The 22,150-nt window shown below is 38.3% G+C and overlaps 2 protein-coding genes across 8 annotated transcripts in view; one reads left to right on the forward strand and one right to left on the reverse strand.

The window, feature by feature from the left end:
- Window positions 1-22,150, reverse strand: part of TRAPPC3L (trafficking protein particle complex subunit 3L) — a 64,378-nt gene that overhangs the window by 23,793 nt on the left and 18,435 nt on the right. For 3 of the 5 annotated variants that reach the window (XM_049114777.1, XM_049114775.1, XM_049114778.1), the window contains 3 exons: window positions 12,265-12,461; window positions 9,121-9,218; window positions 7,295-7,394 (listed from right to left, as the gene is read on the reverse strand). In XM_049114777.1, coding sequence (XP_048970734.1) covers window positions 7,295-7,394; window positions 9,121-9,218; window positions 12,265-12,306 — 240 coding nt within the window. In that variant the 5' untranslated portion in view covers window positions 12,307-12,461. Of the gene's footprint in view, window positions 1-7,294; window positions 7,395-9,120; window positions 9,219-12,264; window positions 12,462-13,945; window positions 14,404-22,150 lie in introns of all 5 variants that reach the window. The other 2 variants (XM_049114772.1, XM_049114785.1) reach the window with 2 other exon arrangements.
- The window catches only part of CALHM4 (calcium homeostasis modulator family member 4), a 54,969-nt gene that overhangs the window by 22,623 nt on the left and 10,196 nt on the right, over window positions 1-22,150 (forward strand). Inside the window, exons 2-5 of one of the 3 annotated variants that reach the window (XM_025422807.3) lie at window positions 1,456-1,597; window positions 5,070-5,154; window positions 5,940-6,054; window positions 9,556-9,704. Coding sequence is in view for 1 of the 3 variants with exons in the window: in XM_025422806.3 (XP_025278591.1) it covers window positions 5,978-6,054 (77 nt within the window). In the remaining 2 variants the exon portion in view is untranslated. Of the gene's footprint in view, window positions 1-1,455; window positions 1,598-5,069; window positions 5,155-5,938; window positions 6,055-9,555; window positions 9,705-22,150 lie in introns of those variants that run through there. The other 2 variants (XM_025422806.3, XM_049114732.1) reach the window with 2 other exon arrangements.

A 22,150-nucleotide genomic window follows, 5' to 3' on the forward strand; every position in this document is an offset into this window, starting at 1 on the left:
CAAAGATTTTATTTATTTATTCATGAGAGATGCAAAGAGAGACAGAGAGAGGGGGGCAGAGACACAGGCAGAGGGAGAAGCAGGCTCCATGCAGGGAGCCCCATGTGGGACTCCATCCTGGGACTCCAGGATCACACCCTGGGCGGAAGGGAGGTGCTCAACCGCTGAGCCACTCAGGGATCCTCCTTGCACTTTGTGATCACAGTTGACCTCAATGTAGCAAGACCGAATATCTCTCTTCTCCTGAAACATGCTACACTCATAAATAGTGGCAAAAAAGCCCCGAAATGTTTCCATAAAATTACCAAGTTGAGTTCACTGTCCATTATTTAACAAGAATCAGCCCTTTTCCTGTCCAGGATCCCATTGCAGTTCAAATCGTGTTATTGCAGATCGGCCGTCGTGAGCCACCACACTTTGGAGCACTGGATTTTCAATGCAGTAAATATCGCTGGAAATAAAAGAGCTTTTACAGCTGGTGGGAGCCAGGGAGGGAGGGGGAGGCTTTAATTTGGAGATGAGTGTGGACCACTGCCCTCTCCTGGACAGAAGAGGAGGAGCAACAGTGTGCCCTTGAATGAAAAGATCTGCAAATATTTTCCAAATTCACTTCGACAGTTTCTAACGAACATCTACCATGTACTGCTTTGCCATGACACTGCGGGCCAAACCCCAAGAATGTCTGAAATTATCCCTCCCTTTGAAAAGCTTACCAGATGGGATGGGGCAATGAGATTTCCCAGAAATGAAAGATAATCTCACTGCAGCATCAACTCAAAGCAACTCAAGAAAACCCTGTATTAATTTCCATTCTTTGCACAATGCTTTGGCGGTAGTTAGATGGAGGACAGAAATATACGCCAAAAAAGCCGGTCAACAGGAAATTCTTGGGAGATCAGCGGGCACAAAACCCAGTAAAATTACATTTCACAGACTGAGATATTAAGCTAAAATGCAGACTCATGTTGCTCTTTTTTCCCAATAAAAAATGTTCTCAGTAAGGGTAATCGTGGGTTCCCTTACGTTCCTGAAGTCGCTCTGTCATTTTTGCTTACTCACTGTGACTACAGCTCCTGCCTCCTACAAAGAAAATTTAAGTTTCACCCTTTGGCACATTTCAGAAAATGGACCTGGTCCATTTAAAGCTCATGAGACCCTAACACAGATGGTAAGTCTGAGTCCCAGACTTACCTTTCACTAAGTGGCGGCTTAAGCACCAATCTACCATTACACCACGCACCTCACTTCTTTGGACTTCTTGGGAAGAGCTCACCAGTCGTGTTTGGGGTTTTTGGCCAGTAAGGTCACTTAATGGCACTTTGAACAGTAATGAAATAGAGAGAGTCGATTTAATAGTCATGGGAGAAAGAACAGATTTGGTCATAGAGAAATTCATTAAGAGGCAGTAGCTGTATTTAATAAATGTCAGCGTTTAACAGAAAGTTTTTATTTCAGAAGTTTGCATACTGAAAATGGTGCTCTTCAGCCTGTTTTGCATCTTCATTTGCAAGAAGTTGACACCACCCTGCTAAGAGAAGAATGCAGCTTCCTTTATCACATCTCTCTTCCCCCCAGCCAGCCTGAGTTACCCTGAGAGGTGAGAGTAGTTCCTGTGTGAGCCAGCAGTTTGGATAGGGCCAAATGCGAGCCCACTCGATGTTAAAATAAATAAATAAATAAAATTAAAAGCCACAGAAATGTATAAATGTATTTGACAATCACACTGACTCATGCCTTCTGTGCCAGTTGTCAGATGATGCCTCTCGGCTTCGTTGCATTGCTTGTGATGCTGAAGGTAGATGTTGCAAATATTTCTCCTTTGCCAAGTAGACAGACAGGAGGACGGACATCTCTTCCTGGCTCTGGGGTACCTTGTCTGCTGGAAATGGTGACTGGTGGTACATGGGACCCCCAATGGCTCTCCCTTCTGAGCTCCCGCTCCCTTCCCATGGGTTCCTCACTGCCAGCTTCAGCACACTTAGACCTCGGTGGGGGTGTTCTGTTTACCAGTTTTGATCCATAATTGCCTACCCACATATCTCAACCTGACAACCCAAAGGCCTCTTCCAGCATCCATGAGCTGTAATCACATGCCTCCAAAGACATTTGAAACCCAGCCTTGGGAAGATGATCCCTCTTCAAAATGTGGTTCTGGATTGGGTAGTTTCTCTCAGCACTAGGGTATTCTTCAGCATTTTTTCCCTTTCTTAGAAGATAATTCCATATAAATAGTTAATAATGCTTTATATTAATTCTTCTTGATTGAAATGATTGTATGGTTTCTGTCTCTTGATGGGGCCTCACTGACCCACCTTCCAAGCAAGCCATGACACACCCCTCTGAAAATGTCTAATAAAGTCAGATTTGGATGTCCTTGTAGAAGCATAAAATTTGTGCTTCTGAGTACAAATTGGTATTGGAGATTGCAATTCTATGGCTATTGCAGATGCCACCATCCTGAAATGACTCAGGAGCTTTATGCTTGAAAATATTTGAATTACTTGTATCTGTTCATCCATGGTAGTTTTGTGCATTCATATCAGAAGCAAGGTAAGAGAAATAAGACCGGTATGATTTACTGGAATCTTTCTGTGTAGTCTCAACTCTAATCTTAAATGGACCAATTTATTGAGTTAAAAATGATCATCCAGTTAAAAAAAAAAAAAAAAAAACCTCTGCCATTCAAGTTCCTCTCTGGATTATATTCCTAAATCTTTTGCCCTCAAGTTCCTGCTTCTGACATTCACCATTAGGTTTCCTCCCTGCTTTAGGCATCCTTACTTATATTGCCCCCAATGAATACTTCCTTTCAATTATTCATTGATTTTACATCACTCACCAAAGAAAAAAAAATCATTACTCCCATTATTTAGTTAAGGTAAAATTTCAATTTATACTATTAAAAGGAAAAGATCTCATTTTTGCTTTCAGAATTTCCAGGGATAATATATTAAGGGCAGTTTTTTAACCTAAAGAACAGAATTTCAAGTCTTATAAGTCTTTTTATATTTTTTATATATCATATATTTTTTCTACAAATTTAATCTTTCTGTAACAACACTCCTGGTGTGATATTTATACTGAAAAATTATACATTCCTTCTATCCCTTATAATGACATCATGATGACATTGATCTAACAACAGTGGAAAGCTTTCCCAGCTTTGATGAGCAGAATTTGTGCTAAGGCGAGCAGTTGTAAACACCACCAGTAACGAGACATTATGGATGCTCCAAGGGAGGCCTAAGGAACTACACCCATCACACTCAGCTCTTTATGATTATAGTTCCATGTCCAGATTTTGCCTATGGAAAGCAAAGCCTGAAAATTGGAAAAACTACAGCTGAAACTACAGGTCCTACCTACAGATTGGGAAGCTGAGGTTCAGACAGGCTGCGTGACTCGCTCAGGGTCACACATTGGGAATGTGGCTAAGTAGGATGTGGACTCTTAATCTCCACTACATTAGATTTGGTTAGATTATATCACTTTGCATCTGATGAGGGTCAGAGATTCTTGTGTTTAAATTAACTTTAAAAGGCAGTGTTATAATCTTTTATCAAGTCTAAACTTTACAATCATTTTGACTTCAAAAGATTAAGTTATCTCTAGCTTATCTTAATAATAAAGCATTTGTCGTGGATGTGTTTGGAAACAATGAAATATATTTTTATGTAACTAAGGAAGTGTGTTTTAGACCTTAGACCAAAGTGAGGTACCAGTTCTTTTCTCTTTTTTTTTAAGATTTTATTTGGGATGCCTGGGTGCCTCAGTGGTTGAGTGTCTGCCTTTGGCCCAGGGCGTGATCCTGGAGTCCTGAGATCGGATCCCACATCGGGCTCTGTGCATAGAGCCTGCTTCTCTCTCTGCTTGTGTCTCTGCCTCTCTCTCTCTGTCTCTGTCTCTCTCATCTTTTATTTATTTATTCATGCTTTTATAATAAACTGAAAGATTTATGCCTCTTTTTTTTTAATTTTATTTATTTATGATAGTCACAGAGAGAGAGAGAGAGAGAGAGAGAGAGGCAGAGACACAGGCAGAGGGAGAAGCAGGCTCCATGCACCGGGAGCCCGATGTGGGACTCGATCCCGGGTCTCCAGGATCACGCCCTGGGCCAAAGGCAGGCGCCAAACCGCTGCGCCACCCAGGGATCCCAGATTTGTGCCTCTTAAATTACATTTGAACGCTCCAGTGTTTCAGTACTACAACTAAAAGCAGCCACAGTGACTCTACTGTGAATTCCACATTTTCAATTTTCTCAGAAAAGTGGTCATAACAGGAGAAAATCTTCAAATGTACGTTTAAAAGAAACAATTAATTTTGGGGAAATGCACTGGAATAAGACCAGAAAAATTAAATTTTCAGCTGGGTTTTCTGACTATGTAACTGTGATGACATCATCCCAAGTCCCAATCACATCATCAGTAGAATGAGGCTAACGGTGGCTATCGTTTTTACTTCACAAGACTCTTGGAAGGGAAAAAAATAATAGGTGGTAATTACTCTGAGCTTTTCTTAAGAAAGGCGCTGCATTACTAATAGTTTTTCAACATCACGTTATAATGCTACTGACAATCTTTGTATTTAATTTTACATTTAGAAAAAAAACATTTACATTTAGAATTTAAAGTACTTTAAGGCAATCACCACAAAAAGTAGACTTGTGATTAAATCACACTTTAAAAATGGATACATTTTAATGTTGCAGGGATATGACTTTAGAATTAGCCTGTCATCTCTTTTTTATATGAAATATAAGGCCTGATTACAGACTTTTTTGTGATTTGACCTCTGTCATGGGATTTCTCTTCAGACCACTAGATGGCGCAACCTGAGGTCTAAAGCTTTGTCAAAAAAAAAAAAAAAAAAAAACGGTGAGGATGCAAGGACCACGATGGTGTTCTGTATAAGGGCAAAGTCTGAGGGGGCAGCCAAAAAAAGTTACAAGGTTTAGGTTTTATTCCTGACCCTGCTATGCTCCATGGGCAGCATGTGACTATGGTGAATTTCCTCTGCTCCCCCTTCCTCTCTAAAACTGATTCTAACACTTGACACCTGCCTCCTCTCAGGAGCCTTTACAAGGATCAATGAAATAATGCTGCTGAAGGCCGGATTTTTAATGAAAGCTGTCACACACAAGCAAAACATTAGTGGGTGAGTATGTAACTAAGGTCCGCCCTTCCTCTGTGTTAAAATGCTTCTGGATTGGGTAACATTTTGTAAAAGAACATTTGCTGGAGTAGTGAAAATGATTAAGAGGGAGGGAACTGGACCTTTGAAGGAAAGTGCAAAGGCCAGGAGACAACCCAATGCACAAGAGAAGGGTAAGGGTGATGAAATATTCTCTTCATTGCAAGAAGGAATCTTGCAAAGGAGTGGAAGTGGATTTGTTCCCAGTGTTTTGAGGACAGGAGGAGCAGACAAGAACTTCCGTGACATCAGAAAAATCAAGAAGACATAAAAAGTTTAGAGGAGAGATATTTGGAAAGTGATGTTCTACATGTTCTTAGTTTTATATCAAACAGATCTCTTCCTTTTAAGATTTTTTAAAAATGGGATCAGAACCTTAACATGAGATCTACCCTTGTAACATAATTGTAAGTGTACAATACATTATTGTTGACCACCGATAATGTTGTACCACAGCCCCTAAAGCTCATTCATCTTGCTTGACTAAAGCTTTATGCCCATTGGCTGATAACTTCCTATTTCCTCTTCCTTACAGCCCCTGGAAACCCTCTTTGAGTCTATGAATTTGAATATTTTAGATTTAGATTTCTCATCTAGGTGAAATCATGCAGTATTTGTCTTTCTGTGTCTGGGTTCAACCATGTTGTCTCACATTGCAGAATGTTTCTTTCTTTTTTTTAAAGACTGAATAGTATGCCATTATATGTATATACCACATTTTCTTTATTCATCTGTCAATTGTGTTTTAGGTTGTTTCCACATCTTGGCTATTGTGAATAGTGCTGTGATGAATATAAGGTGCTCATATCACTTCAAGATCCTGATTTCAATTTTTTTTTGGATAAATACCCAGAAGTGGGATTGGTAGGTCTTATGGTAATTCTATTTTTAATTTTTTTTGATAAACTTTCAAACTGTTTTCCATAGTAGCTGTACCATTTTGAATTCCTACCAACAGTGTGCAAGGGTTCCAATCTCTCCACATCTTCACCAAAATTTGTTGTGTGTGTGTAGAGAATGGAAAACTTGGATTTCAATTTTATCCACATTATTCATGAAATAATGAAATAATAAGAAATGAAATGAAATAATGAAAGTAATCATTACAAGAATGGGGAAAATCTTTCATTTGGATTATGTTTTGAATGCATAAATTTTTGTATATACTAGTATTCAATTTTTATCATATTCTTTCTGGGACTCAGTTTTCTTGTCTGGAAAATGGGAACAACTCCTACTCTGCTTACTTCATAAGGATACTGTAAGGGTAAAAAACAAAAAATACATAAAACTGCATTTGGAGTCACAAAGCACTATGTAGAACTATTATTGCACCATGTAGAACTATTATTTTCACTCACATGAAAAGTCAGGATGGCAATGTATCATGATATTAAGGATCCGGAGAGAAGAGAAGAATGAGACCAACTTAATAGGTCTGTTGTGGGAACCTGGAGGCAGTATACCTGAACCTTAAAGTGTCCGATACCCATATACACTGTCCAGGTCTCCCACAAATGAACAACAACACTAGTTTAATAATTGTAGGCTGGCAGATTAAAAGGATTTTGGCTAATGATGCATTTCCTGATCTCATCTTCTATCTAAGATATTTGAGCTACTCTCAGGTGATTCCAAGTTGTCTCTCATATAACAGGGCTGTGAAAGTTCTTAGAGCACATACTTTTATAGGAAGCTTTATTTTTCAATTGGGAAAATATTGTTCTGGGAATAAAATGGCTACAACTGCATTCTCTGAGGCAGCCAAAGACCACCTCCTCTGTGTGCTGAAGTGATTACAAAGAAACCAGTTTGGGGTGTGCATGTTACCAGGTTGCCCTATTACACTCCTTTTCTATTTACCTTCTCAAAATATTTTTCCTAGTGTGGCCAGAAAAATCTATAGATGTTTAAATGCCTAAAAGCATTTTCCTCTGTTCACAATAGCTTTATTCCTGGGCTGAAATAAAATGGTTTCAATCAGAATCTCTTAGCACCTAATAGTGAATACAGATAGAGCCTATCCAATCAGAGCAGAAAACCACAAGACTGAGGAAAGTCAAAGATTTTCAAAACATATTGAAAGAGCTAAAAATGCATTTACCTGGGCAATTATGTCTATAATTTCTGAATAACTATGGCATCTTCTTACACAAGATCGAGCCAAAAAGTCTTCCACCAGCCGTGTTCCAATGCCATATCCCCTGTGATGAAGGAAAGGGTGTGGTCTGTAAATAATATTTGAATAATGAACTCTATCAATGTTTAGGGATGGAGTCCTCTATTTAGCATTTGCATGGATAACAAAGCAAATCTGACAAGTCCAATGGCTATTGGCAGAGAGCAATTGTCCGGGAAATATTAACTAGTTTCCTATGAGCAGAGAAGCCTGAAAAGGAAAGGTTGGCCCAAATTTGACAATGTAAAGTTAGAGGAGGTTGGTGTTTGTAGCCTAATATCTCTTACTGGCAAAGAACTTTCTCATCAGTGGCTGTTGATGGAAACAGAATGAGCATCTAGCTAACTTGGCTGCTATAGATGTGGTACATGGCTGCTCATTCTTCTCTTAGCATAGTTATCATGGTAAGAAGACAGGCATGTCCAGGATGAGCACCAGAAGGAGAGGAAGAAGGGAAAAGAAAAATCTATTTTTATTGCCTGTGTAGTTTTCTGCAGTTAGAACTTTGAAGTTTAACGAAAAGGAAAAAAAAGCAACATCCAAAAATTCATTTTTCATTCTAGGGAAACTGAATCTATGGGACTTGGGGGAAAGTATTTGTATGACGGGCTAGCTCCACCCTACTACAAATGGATTCAGTAGTACCTGAAGCACAATGTTGAGAACATCTTATTGAGATGTCATAATGCGGCTGAGATGGCTGAGCAGACACTTGTGGCAAGACAGACCTAAGAACTTTCAATCTAGTTGAGCAAATATGACCTTAATGTTGGAAATAAAAAGGAATAAGACTGCTTTTGCTAAACAACTGGCACAAAATTTGTCTTTTAACTTCACAACCACATGTACATAGACAAGTGAAATGATTTGAACGGAGCAATAGAAGGCCCACCAAGATAAAGTCACCACAGTGTGTAAAGGGAATGTTTCATAGGGTAGAGCCTCAACTAGGCTAAATCTCACCTTCAACCTTTCTAACTAAATCTTCTATTAATACAGGCTCTCTAGTCATTGCCCTGTTAGAGTCCTTTTCAGGATCCATAATTAAGAGGTTTAAAAAATGTTGACAGATATTTTATTATTGAGCAATAATCTGATGATCATATAATTACTCTGAGAAAATTAAAGGCTGAATTTATGCAGAAGTATACAAGGAGAATGGACTTTAAAAGGAAGGAGTGCATTTCTCCCTTTAATATATTTTTAAGTAAAGCATAGCAATGGTAAAAGTGTTCAAACAATAAAAACACTACATAGGAAAAAGTGAATCTCTCTTCTATGTATAATCCTGTCTCCAAGTTCTCTCAGGCAACTGCCATTAGCATTCTTTTTGCATATCCTTACACAGATAATCTGTATTATATAAGCACATATTTGTATTAGAAGGGGTTATATTAGAACAAAAGACTTCTGAAAAGAATCAGTTTGATGATCCATCACATTGTTGAAAGAACAGTCTGTTTTATCATACTTTTGCTTATAATTGACTAGCAAAGAAATGATTTCTCCCTAAAAAGAATATATTCCATGCTTGGTTTTCATAGAAAAAAAAAGTTTCCTTTCTCTTACTTTATACTTTATGACAACCCAAATGGCATTTGTCAGAAATTATGTTCAGCTTTAAAATGTGGTTCATTGAAATAATAGAAGAGCTCATGAAGTGGAGCAAGCAAACTCATTAGAAGCAGACAAAATTCAGAGGATGTGAGGAAACAATATACATTCCATGAGAATAAAAGACTTCTACTTACATTTTATCTAGATATTTATTCACATCTTCGTCTTTTTCATAATCTTTGCACAGTTGGGCAACCAGTGCTCCATAGGTGAGGACAAAGAGATCTTTGTTCTAGAGAAAAAAGGGTTGGTTTTACTTTACAGGTAAAGCTATGGACAATATGCTACTCTATTTTTTTAAACAAATTTTCCAATTAGAAGAAGTCTTGGAGATCATCTTCATATTTTTTCCACCCTCCTAATTATTGCAATAATTTTGACTTTTGAGAAAAAGTTGTACCCATATTTGGATCCATTGCTGATGAGAAAAAACACTGTGAAATGAAATAAATTTCTTAACAGGAGAAATCTTTGTATGCATTTGCTATATTATATAGCTTGCAAGGTATTTTCACAGAGCAAGTTTTTAAAAAAGGAATAATTGCCAACATAAATTTCTGTTGTTCTAGAATGGCCTTTGGTATTGGCTGACCATGTTTTCAGTTGGAAGAAATAATTGGTTGAGACTTCTCATGAGTCTGCACAATCCCTAATGGGTTCCACATCTGCCAAGGAGGCCAGCAGGATGAAAACCCAGCTGTAGCAGCAAATTTGTGAGGTGTTGTTTTCTTCATACTTAGTGAAAAAAGGAGAATTTGTACTTTCCTTATAGATCTCCAAAATATGGCCTATTTTCAGAGTGAACTAAATATGAAAACTACGACTAAGAATAATTTATGTTTGGTTTAGCATTGAGAGGTTGAAAATAATGGGAAACAGAACACACAAAGCTCGACCAATCCACTTGACAAAGTCTCTCTATTTTGCTTCTGCTATTGAATACTATCTAAGTAAGGGCCGGAGATATTAGGGATAATTTATTCCAATGCTGTCAGTCCCACAGAGGAGGGAATGAGGCCTCAGGAGGAATGAGTGACTTGTCCAACTAGCCATCAACTGGCAGAGCCAGGGTGGAACCTGAGACTGCAGGCTTCACTCTGACATAGCAATTATCTCTGAGATGCACAAAAGAAGGCCTATTTGAAATAGAGGTAGGTGGGAGAGGGAGGGAGGGAAGGGATCCACTGTTTAAAATAATCTTATTCTGTGCATAGCATAATCTTGTGTTTACATGAAAAGGTAAATGTGGATTCCAGTTAGAAGAGGTGTCTATACCTCTAGACTCAGGTGTCTTGGGTAGCCTAACATGGAGGGTAAGATAAGACCTGATAAGATTTTTTTTTTTTAAGGCACAAGCCTCAGAAATGGCTAACCAAACCAATAAAAATTTTTTTCAACAAAATGTTATATAATTTTGATCCAAATACTTCCAAAATTTGTCCAATACCACAAGAATCCACTTCCATATACGTGGGTTTATGTCATAACAAATATGTTTCTTTAATCAGATAGAATGTTTGTAATAACTAAATAAGTTTTAAATGGATAGAATCTAAATAATTATAAAAATTAAGTCCATATGTGGATATAATTTACACTGAAAATATAAATCAAAATGTCATAAGTGTGCGTAGAATGTACATTATATACACTAATTGACATTACATCAAGGACTAATCTATATGAATCAGGTATAGGAAAATAATAAGTACATTAATATTTCTACTAGAAAAGAAGAAATGTAAAGCAAGTGATTTTAACATAAATATTGTTAAATCACTAAAGAGTCACAATGTATTCAATTTTAATTCTGTTCTTATTTAACTTGAAAAACTTGATCATACACTATAAGAAATGTCTGTAAATTATACATGAAGTATCTTCTCAACAAATAAGGAGCCACCACGGAAGACAAATTATGCTATGTGGTTAAGACCACAGCATAAAAATAAGCAAAGGTGAAGGAGAGACAGAGAGAATAATGTGGTTGTTGCCACTAGCAAGAAAAATAGAAGAATTTGACCAAGAGGTAACAGGAAATGAAATTACACCCTACTCATATGCCAGAGCCTCAACATTGTGCCCATTTATAATATAACCAAACTGAAATCATGGCATTTTCTTCTTCCTCTTTCTCGCTTATTCTGATGGGTGAGTAGTCACTACAGTTGACTCGTAGCTGAATTTTAAGTTCAACACCCATGAGGCCCATTTTCCATTCTGCATCCTAGTAAAAGGTGATTCCTTAAACTACATGTCCAGTAGGTCTCAAATCCATACTACTGGTCACAGAAAATGTCAACATAAAATTTGACATAGTTCATAAAACAATAAAAAGTCATTTTCACATATAAAAAACAGAACACCATTAATTATTTGAGGTTTTGGATATATTAGGATAAAAGTGTGTTTTAACTGACACATAAATGAAGTGATTTAGGTACAATATCTCAACTCTACAAAATCTTTTAGTATTTCAGAGCCTCACATAAAAATAAGTCAAGATCCCAGAATACCAGAGGGGGTATCTACAAGCATTCCCATTTGGGATGTGCCAGTTAATCATACAACTCTAAGTACCCATAACTGAAATTACCTAATTTTATTCAATGCTCATCAGTTTCCTTAAATAATTAAAAGAGCTTTAATTTAATGATAAATTTTCACATCTGCAATTTCTAATGAGAGGATTATAAAAGAATATTTATCCAAAACTAATCTGCAAACAATTAAGTTTTGAAAATAACTCTGAGCTTGGAATATACAGAAAGGTTAATAGCACATATCAAATTATAGTAATAGATACTTACATTTGAGACAAGGAAATATATTTCTAAAGGCAATCTTTTAATGCTGAGGTTTTTTTGCTGATTTATTCCCCTTAATTTAACACACAATCACTATTTTATATATATTTCACATACATTTCATTTCCTAGTTCTGAAGTAAGAAATACAAAGAATTGCTTCATCTTTTTATATTTTCTATCAGACACAAAAGATAAATTTGACCCTTTATAGAGCTAATTAGTCACAAAAGAAAACCCTAAAATATGTATAAAGGATCAATTATTTTGTCACAGTGTGTTAGAGATCATTGTACTGTTCCCAGAGGTGTCTTTTATGATCCACTCTACTAAACACACCTTTGCTCCACTGAAAAAAAAAGTCTATGTATAAGTGTCACCATTTAAAATAAATCAGAAATCATTCAAGAAAACATTTTCCTTGAAGTAGAAGAAAACCTTCTTTGAGAATATATTTATAAAAAGACCTTACGATTTTATGGTATTCTGGTCTTCTGTGTGCAGGGCGAGACATAGTGCTTGATAGATGGAGAATGTGATCTTCGATTTCTTTTCACTGGTTTTTACCTTAGAGGCATATCAATCTCTGTCCTTCCGTTTTTTGCAAGTTCCTTCTTGCTTTGAGACGAGTGCTACTTCTGCACCCTACTGCTGTTGCTCCTGGCTGGGCTGTAGAGGAAAACAATCATGAGCAGGACTGTCTTATAGGCACGTTTCTTGCCACGGATCAAATATTGCTTCACTGGTGAGAACAAGTTGTAATCTAGAGGCATAAAAGCTGATAGTGGGAAGTCAGATAAGAAGCACCAGCTACTGAAAATTCTTTAGCCCAAGGGATATAAGAGTGGTGTTTTGCTCTCATGCCAAGGCATTGTTCTAAAATCACAAACAGAAACCTTCACAATCCAAGACAGATCTCACTGTTAGCATTATTCAGTCTTTGTATTGATTGTTGTGTGAATTCGAGACAGGATCAGCAATCTGTAGGTACTACCCCTTGGGTTCAAACCTAATCAACAACTCTAATAGGTATCGCACACCCCCATCTTTCATGATTACCAAATTCAAATATATTTGGTACTTTTGTTTTCATAAGCAGCAGTTTTAAGGAATGATGGATTTGGGGGTATTAGTATTTTTTGTCGTGAAACTGTTGCTCTAAATGAGTGTTCTACAGTTGAATAATGTATAATGATTTTGGCAGAGAAAGCAAGCCCTCAGCTTTCTTTTGTAGTCCCTGAGATATTAGCTCCTGAAGCCTCTCTTTATTTAAGTAGGAGTATACATATTTAAAGTTAAAACGAGAAACTCCCTCATCTTGACAGCTGCAGGGTGTGGAGGATCAAAACTGTTCCAGAAACAGAAGCCTAAAACTCAATTTAAAGAAAGTAGTTTCCTACTTCTTAACATCTGAGTCAATGAGCCCTGTATGTTCTCGAAAATTCTTGCTATAAAGTATAGCAAGTATAAAGTATATAGTATAAAGACAGACTACTCACTACTTTGAAAGAGTGTGGTGGAGTTGAAAGAGCCTAGGAGAATTTGGAAGTCTCAGGCTGAGCTGCAGTTCTACCATTTACTGGCTGAGTGACTTTGGACAAGCTATTTTATTGCTCTATGGCTCAGTTTCCACATTTGCAAAAAGGCAATAATAATATCCACCTCACAGAATAATTGTGAGTATCAAAGAGATAATGTGTGCTATAAAACACATTATAATGCACCATAGAAACACTAATTACTGTAGTTTTTTCTCGTGTGTATATTGAATGGGGTTCCACAATATTTAGGGTATTCCTATTAATGCCTGTATTCCATGACTATTCCCAGGAAAAGTCAGTTTTGCTGGGTGGTGGTGTAGGGGGGCGAAGGGTGCTTTTTGGTGGTGGATTAACACCACCTTATATTTATGTAAAGCTTACAATTTAAAACATGGTTTTCACTTTATCTCCCTCTAATTCAATTACCATCTGTAATTGATTGCCATGTCCTAGGATAAGAATCTAAAAGTCACGTTAAGAAATTTGTTCAAAGCCGCTGGAGAGTTGGCAACAAGGAAGGATTTAGGCTCAAGTTTCTGACTCCAAATCAAACATTTTTTTCTACTGTACACACTCTTATGTTAGAGCAAAATAATTTAGAGGTGGACTCACAATGGCTACGAAGGCTTGGTGAGAGCACGCTGCTGAGCCTAGTGTGGGGGCAGTGCTGAGTCCTGAGAAAAACAGCACAGGCCTGTGTGCTTGGTGCGTGGAGAGTGGTGGTCCAGGAATCCGTTTCACTGAACTCTAATGACTGTGGTGTGGAAACATCACGGCCACCTTGAGGATTCAGGACATCGTGGGCACATTGGGACAAGCCAGCTCTTCCTCTGGACTGCCAGGCCTTCCCCTCTCTCCTGCCCTTTCACCCAGGACCATGAGGCTTGAGGAAGGAGTCCCTGCCTGGCGTTCCTGCACGAGAGGCACAGCCTGCACGAACACAGCTGCAGCCGGTGGTGCTGGGACACTGGATTGTGTCCCAGAATCTGAAACCCACCAACCTTCAGTGGCCTTTATGATCTAAGGCAGGCTGGTGTGCCCCAGGCTCTTTCTTTTCTTCACGTTCTTCCCTTAAATAGAAGAAAGTACAAAGGGTATGTTTCAAACAGGTAGCTGGTAGATAATTTCTGTCTTGGCAGTGAACTGGGAAGAAGAATCATTTCAAAATAATGCAGAGGAGGAGCTTTTCCTCTTTTATTAAGAGTTCTTTTGGTAGCCTAGGACAGACTTGGAGCCAGGGTTGGGAGAATGATGCAATGGTCGATGGCATCATAGGGCACTGCAAACCGACCAGCCCAAGGAAGCGATGAACTGAGCCAGTCCCCGAGAGTGGTCCCTTGGGAGGTACCTGGGCAGCTGAGTAGACTGCGGAGGTGCTGACAGAGGGGAACCCCTACTGATCCATCATCAGCTGTGTCATCGTCCTCTGAGATTGCCCACAAACTATCAGACACAGCCATCACATCTGCTTCAGGAGTGTCTTACCTTTTTGCAATTTCTTTTTCTATTTAAAGCTGCCTTTCGCATTTATTTTAACCACACTTCTTTACATAAAATGAGTGATAATATGTTCAGCACCCCAGCCCTCTGAGGACTGCTCTAGCTGTCAGATCTGATTTCCCTATCCGTGTGCCAGCACGTCCTCAGCCAGGGAGCCTCTGGGTCTCCGCTGACAAGTAGACATTTAATATGTTGGATAGACAGGTGACAGCAAGCTATCTTTAACAAAAAGACCATTTGGTTGTAACACCCCAAAGAAAATTGATCCATCATAGATGTAATCATTCACAATTACTGACGAGTTACACACAGGACCCCTGAGGAAGTCATTAGTTCTTTTGACTGTAAACAACGATAAAAAATTAAGAATTTGTCATCAAGAAACTCCTTTACGGCAAGACTTTGATACTCCAATAGTGACTTCTCATTTATCAGTGCTCCATCCTTTCTTGCGTTGTTCCCTGAAACACTGGTCTACAATTTCCTTCTCTCTTCCTCACTTCCCGTATGTTCCATTACATGGACTTTTAAAATATGAAATTATAAACACAAGGAAAATGTGGTTTTTACTACCACGTTCCATGGAACAAGTTGCTAGATATACTTGAGGTCTTGTTGTAAGCAATAAAGCAATGCTGATCCAGTTGAAATAGCCAGCACCCTCTTTAATTCTATTCTGTCCTCCTCAGTGGTCACCACTACATAGAACTTGATATTTATTATTTCTATATATGTTTTAAAATTCTCTATATGTTAGTAACTGCAAAGAATATGTAGTATCATTTCATTTTATTTTATTTTTTAAAATATTTTATGTATTTATTCATGAGAGACACACAGAGAGAGGCAGAGACATAGGCAGACGGAGAAGCAGGCTCCCTATGGGGAACCCAATGCAGGACTCAATCCCAGGACCCCGGGATCACAACCTGAGCTGAAGGCAGATGCCCAACTGCTGAGCCACCCAGATGCCCCATCGGTTTGTTTTAAAATGACATAATTTATCATACTGTACATAACCTACAGCTTGCATTTTTTCTTCCCAGTTATTTGTTAAGGTTTATCCATATCCATGGCTGTCACTCTAGCTCATTTATTTTCACAGCCTTTCTAGATGAGATTAGCAAACTTCTTCTGAGAAGGCCCAGAGCGTAGGTGTTTTAAGTTCTACAAACATATGGACTCTGTCACAACCACTCAACTCTGCTATTGTGATGGGAAAGCAGGAACAGGTGTGCCTGTGTGCCAATAAAACTTTATTTGTAAACATGGAGATTTGAATCTCATGCAGTTTCACATGTTATAAAATACTAAACAAATTTTTTGTTACATCCAACTGTGTTAAGATGTAGAAACCATTCTTAACTCAAGTCGAAGAAAACAGGCAGTTGGCCAGTTTTGTCTATGAGCCTTAGATGGTCAACCCCTCGTCTACAGCATTCTGTTTCTGCAGTTGATTCATCTGTTTCTTCATTATTGGACATTACTAATGAAATGGAATGGAAATACTGTGATGGGATACTACATACACAGACATACAAGTTGACAATTGCTCTATCTTCATAATGGATTGTTCCTTTTATTATGATGGAGTGTCCCAAATTAGCCCTTTTGACACTTGTTGCCTTGGGTTCAGTTTTGCCTTCTTTTAATATCATTATTCCCAGTTATATAGATTTCAGTGCCTTTATTTCTCATGCTTTGTGTGTGGTCTAGTTTTTGGTGTGTCCCTTGTAAGCAGTATGACTCTATTTTTTTAATAACTCTGGAGCTAAGTTTACCCATCTCTGTATGGCCCTGTGCAATTTCCTGAATCTTTTCATGAAAATAAGTTCTTACCTGTAAGCAAGTTGAGGATAACATTCTCATCTGTAAACCAGTTGAGGATGATATTAGTATCTCATCATAGTTCTTTTTTTTTTTTTTTAAAGATTTTATTTATTTATTCATGATAGTCACAGAGAGAGAGAGAGAGAAAGAGAGAGAGAGAGAGAGGCAGAGACACAGGCAGAGGGAGAAGCAGGCTCCATGCAGGGAGCCCGATGCGGGATTCGATCCTGGGTCTCCAGGATCGCGCCCTGGGCCAAAGGCAGGTGCTAAACCGCTGCGCCACCCAGGGATCCCTCATCATAGTTCTTATAACTGTGCCTGACATGTCCCTAAGCCCACAGTAATTATTAGGTATTTAAATTTTTTTATATGTGATTTTGATGTGTTTGGTCTCATTTTTACCGTTATTTTGTGTTTTCTTTTTACCATCATTTTCCCTTTCTTTACAGTCTCTTTTTCTGTTAATATTCCCTTTTAATTTCCTGCTTTTGAATGATCTATACCCTATATTTCAAGTATTTAATAATTATGCTTACAATTTTGCTGCTTTAATGAGATATGAATTGATTTAAAATTTGATGAGTCTTGGGACGCCTGGGTGGTTCAGCGGTTAAGCATCTGCCTTTGGCCCAGGGAGTGATCCTGGAGTCCTGGGATCGAGTCCTGCATTGGACTCCCTGCATGGAGCCTGCTTCTCCCTCTGCCTGTGTCTCTGCCTCTCTCTATGTGTCTCTCATGAATAAATAAATAAAATATTTTAAAAATAAAATAAAATTTGATGAGTTTTGGCATACATATAAACCCCAAAGCCATCAAATTAATCAACATAATTAACATTTCCATTACCTTTGTTTCAGCTATGTTATCTTAGATTCTTTGTCTATTTGGCATCCATTAATTACAGGGTCACACTAACAGGCAAAGCGGTTAATATCTCCCATGTGATCAGACCCGGAACATCTTCTTATCTACCTCTCACACACCAAGTCAATATTTCCCCTGCTCTAGATCAACCCAGGACCAGGTACTAGACAAGCAGTGACAGCCCTTATGCCCCAAAGCCCACCAGAATTATTTAAACTAGCCAATCCTAGGCTGTTTCCCCTGCCTTACCTTGCCTTTACTATGGAAACCCCAATAAAAGCTCTGGCCGAGGCTCTTCTGTCTTCCTTTCTGCCTCTTGACCAAACCTGATGCTTCCCCTTGTGGCCTGGCATGCCCTCTTCTCTTCGTAAATGAAAATAAGAAATCTCCTATCAATGGCATTGGCTTCTCCGTGTCATCACTCAATCACCTCCATAAATTAAAACCCCATCAGTACAAATTGATACAACCTTTGAAAGTTTTCTAAGGCCCTTTGGTACTCTCTCTTCTTACTCCTCCTCCTCTATTCCCTAGGCAAGCACTGGCCTATTCTCTGTCTGTATTGATGAATTTGCATTTTTAGAATTTTATATAGAGTCATACATTATGTACTTCTTTGCTTAAATTCTTTAATTCAGAAAATTCTTTTCAATGCATTCTTCTTATTGTATAAATCAATAGTTTATTCATTTTATCTTACCAAGTAGTATTCATCATATGGATATATAACAGTTTGTTGATCTACTCACCTGTTGATGGACATTTGTGTTGTTTCTGGTTTGTAGCTATTATAAATAAAGCTACTGTGGACGTTCAAGTGCAATTTTTTGTGTGGACTTATACTTTCATTTCTCTTGAGCAAGTACCTAGGAGACAAATGACTGTACCATATATAGTGGGTACATAGTAAACTTTTAAAGAAACTGACAATTTTCCAAAAATATCCCATTTTACATTCCCGCTATCAGTATATAAGAGTTGTAGTTACTCTGGGAGTGCCTGGGTGGCTCAGTTGGTTAAGCATCCAACTCTTGATTTTGGCTCAGGTCATGATCTCAAGGTCATGAGATCAAGCCCCAAGTTGGGCTCCATGCTCAGTGTGGAGTCTGCTTGAGTGTCTCTCTCCTGCTCCCTCTGCCCCTCCCTGCCACACTCTTTCTCTCTCTAAAATAAATAAACCTTAAAAAAAAAAGAAAAAGAGTTCCAGTTATTCTGCAAACTTCAGCAACATTTGATATGGTCAGTCTTCTTAATTTTAGCTATTGCATACTGATGTCATATCATAACCATGTATTGCCTTAGTTCCACCTGTTAAAGTAAAAAGTAATCCTTTCCACAGCTAATGATTAAAGAAAATAACTTAAAAATATCATATTTGTACTCATAATTATTTTTTGTCCTATGTCATTCCTTAGAGTTAATTTTTCTCCTTGTTGAAATATATCCTTTAATAATGCTCTTTATGAGTTCCTGTGAGTGGTAAATTCCCTTAGCCTTTATGTATCTCTTTTTTTTTTAATTTATTTTTTATTGGTGTTCAATTTACTAACATACAGAATAACCCCCAGTGCCCGTCACCCATTCACTCCCACCCCCCGCCCTCCTCCCCTTCTACCACCCCTAGTTCGTTTCCCAGAGTTAGAAGTCTTTACGTTCTGTCTCCCATTCTGATATTTCCCACACATTTCTTCTCCCTTCCCTTATATTCCCTTTCACTATTATTTATATTCCCCAAATGAATGAGAACATATAATGTTTGTCCTTCTCCGACTGACTTCACTCAGCATAATACCCTCCAGTTCCATCCACGTTGAAGCAAATGGTGGGTATTTGTCATTTCTAATAGCTGAGTAATATTCCATTGTATACATAAACCACATCTTCTTTATCCATTCATCTTTCAATGGACACCGAGGCTCCTTCCACAGTTTGGCTATCGTGGCCATTGCTGCTAGAAACATCGGGGTGCAGGTGTCCCGGCGTTTCATTGCATTTGTATCTTTGGGGTAAATCCCCAACAGTGCAATTGCTGGGTCGTAGGGCAGGTATATTTTTAACTGTTTGAGGAACCTCCACACAGTTTTCCAGAGTGGCTGCACCAGTTCACATTCCCACCAACAGTGTAAGAGGGTTCCCTTTTCTCCGCATCCCCTCCAACATTTGTTGTTTCCTGCCTTGTTAATTTGCCCCATTCTCACCGGTGTGAGGTGGTATCTCATTGTGGTTTTGATTTGTATTTCCCTGATGGCAAGTGATGCAGAGCATTTTCTCATATGCATGTTGGCCATGTCTATGTCTTCCTCTGTGAGATTTCTCTTCATGTCTTTTGCCCATTTCATGATTGGATTGTTTGTTTCTTTGGTGTTGAGTTTAATAAGTTCTTTATAGATCTTGGAAACTAGCCCTTTATCTGATATGTCATTTGCAAATATCTTCTCCCATTCTGTAGGTTGTCTTTGAGTTTTGTTGACTGTATCCTTTGCTGTGCAGAAGCTTCTTATCTTGATGAAGTCCCAATAGTTCATTTTTGCTTTTGTTTCTTTTGCCTTCGTGGATGTATCTTGCAAGAAGTTACTATGGCCGAGTTCAAAAAGGGTGTTGCCTGTGTTCTTCTCTAGGATTTTGATGGAATCTTGTCTCACATTTAGATCTTTCATCCATTTTGAGCTTATCTTTGTGTATGGTGAAAGAGAGTGGTCTAGTTTCATTCTTCTGCATGTGGATGTCCAATTTTCCCAGCACCATTTATTGAAGAGACTGTCTTTCTTCCAATGGATAGTCTTTCCTCCTTTATCGAATATTAGTTGCCCATAAAGTTCAGGGTCCACTTCTGGATTCTCTATTCTGTTCCATTGATCTATGTGTCTGTTTTTGTGCCAGTACCACACTGTCTTGATGACCACAGCTTTGTAGTACAACCTGAAATCTGGCATTGTGATGCCCCCAGATATGGTTTTCTTTTTTAAAATTCCCCTGGCTATTCGGGGTCTTTTCTGATTCCACACAAATCTTAAAATAATTTGTTCTAACTCTCTGAAGAAAGTCCATGGTATTTTGATAGGGATTGCATTAAACGTGTATATTGCCCTGGGTAACATTGACATTTTCACAATATTAATTCTGCCAATCCATGAGCATGGAATATTTTTCCATCTCTTTGTGTCTTCCTCAATTTCTTTCAGAAGTGTTCTATAGTTTTGAGGGTATAGATCCTTTACATTTTGGTTAGGTTTATTCCTAGGTATCTTATGCTTTTGGGTGCAATTGTAAATGGGATTGACTCCTTAATTTCTCTTTCTTCAGTCTCATTGTTAGTGTATAGAAATGCCACTGATTTCTGGGCATTGATTTTGTATCCTGCCACGCTACCGAATTGCTGTATGAGTTCTAGCAATCTTGGGGTGGAGACTTTTGGGTTTTCTATGTAGAGTATCATGTCATCGGCGAAGAGGGAGAGTTTGACTTCTTCTTTGCCAATTTGAATGCATTTAATGTCTTTTTGTTGTCTGATTGCTGAGGCTAGGACTTCCAGTACTATGTTGAACAGCAGTGGTGAGAGTGGACATCCCTGTCTTGTTCCTGATCTTAGGGGAAAGGCTCCCAGTGCTTCCCCATTGAGAATGATATTTGCTGTGGGCTTTTCATAGATGGCTTTTAAGATGTCGAGGAATGTTCCCTCTATCCCTACACTCTGAAGAGTTTTGATCAGGAATGGATGCTGTATTTTGTCAAATGCTTTCTCTGCATCCAATGAGAGGATCATATGGTTCTTGGTTTTTCTCTTGCTGATATGATGAATCACATTGATTGTTTTACGGGTGTTGAACCAGCCTTGTGTCCCAGGGATAAATCCTACTTGGTCATGGTGAATAATTTTCTTAATGTACTGTTGGATCCTATTGGCCAGTATCTTGTTGAGAATTTTTGCATCCATGTTCATCAGGGATATTGGTCTGTAATTCTCCTTTTTGGTGGGGTCTTTGTCTGGTTTTGGAATTAAGGTGATGCTGGCCTCATAGAACGAATTTGGAAGTACTCCATCTCTTTCTATCTTTCCAAACAGCTTTAGGAGAATAGGTATGGTTTCTTCCTTAAACGTTTGATAAAATTCCCCTGGGAAGCCATCTGGCCCTGGACTCTTGTGTCTTGGGAGGTTTTTGATGACTGCTTCAATTTCCTCCCTGGTTATTGGCCTGTTCAGGTTTTCTATTTCTTCCTGTTCCAGTTTTGGTAGTTTGTGGCTTTCCAGGAATGCGTCCATTTCTTCTAGATTGCCTAATTTATTGGCGTATAGCTGTTCATAATATGTTTTTAAAATCGTTTGTATTTCCTTGGTGTTGGTAGTGATCTCTCCTTTCTCATTCATGATTTTATTAATTTGAGTCTTCTCTCTCTTCTTTTTAATAAGGCTGGCTAATGGTTTATCTATCTTATTAATTCTTTCAAAGAACCAACTCCTGGTTCTGTTGATCTGTTCCACAGTTCTTCTGGTCTCGATTTCGTTGAGTTCTGCTCGAATCTTTATTAACTCCCTTCTTCTCTTGGGTGTAGGATCTATCTGCTGTTTCCTCTCTAGCTCCTTTATGTGTAAGGTTAGCTTTTGTATTTGAGTTCTTTCCAGTT

Source organism: Canis lupus, chromosome 1 (genome assembly GCF_003254725.2).
Source record: "Canis lupus dingo isolate Sandy chromosome 1, ASM325472v2, whole genome shotgun sequence".
Taxonomy (NCBI): domain Eukaryota; kingdom Metazoa; phylum Chordata; class Mammalia; order Carnivora; family Canidae; genus Canis; species Canis lupus.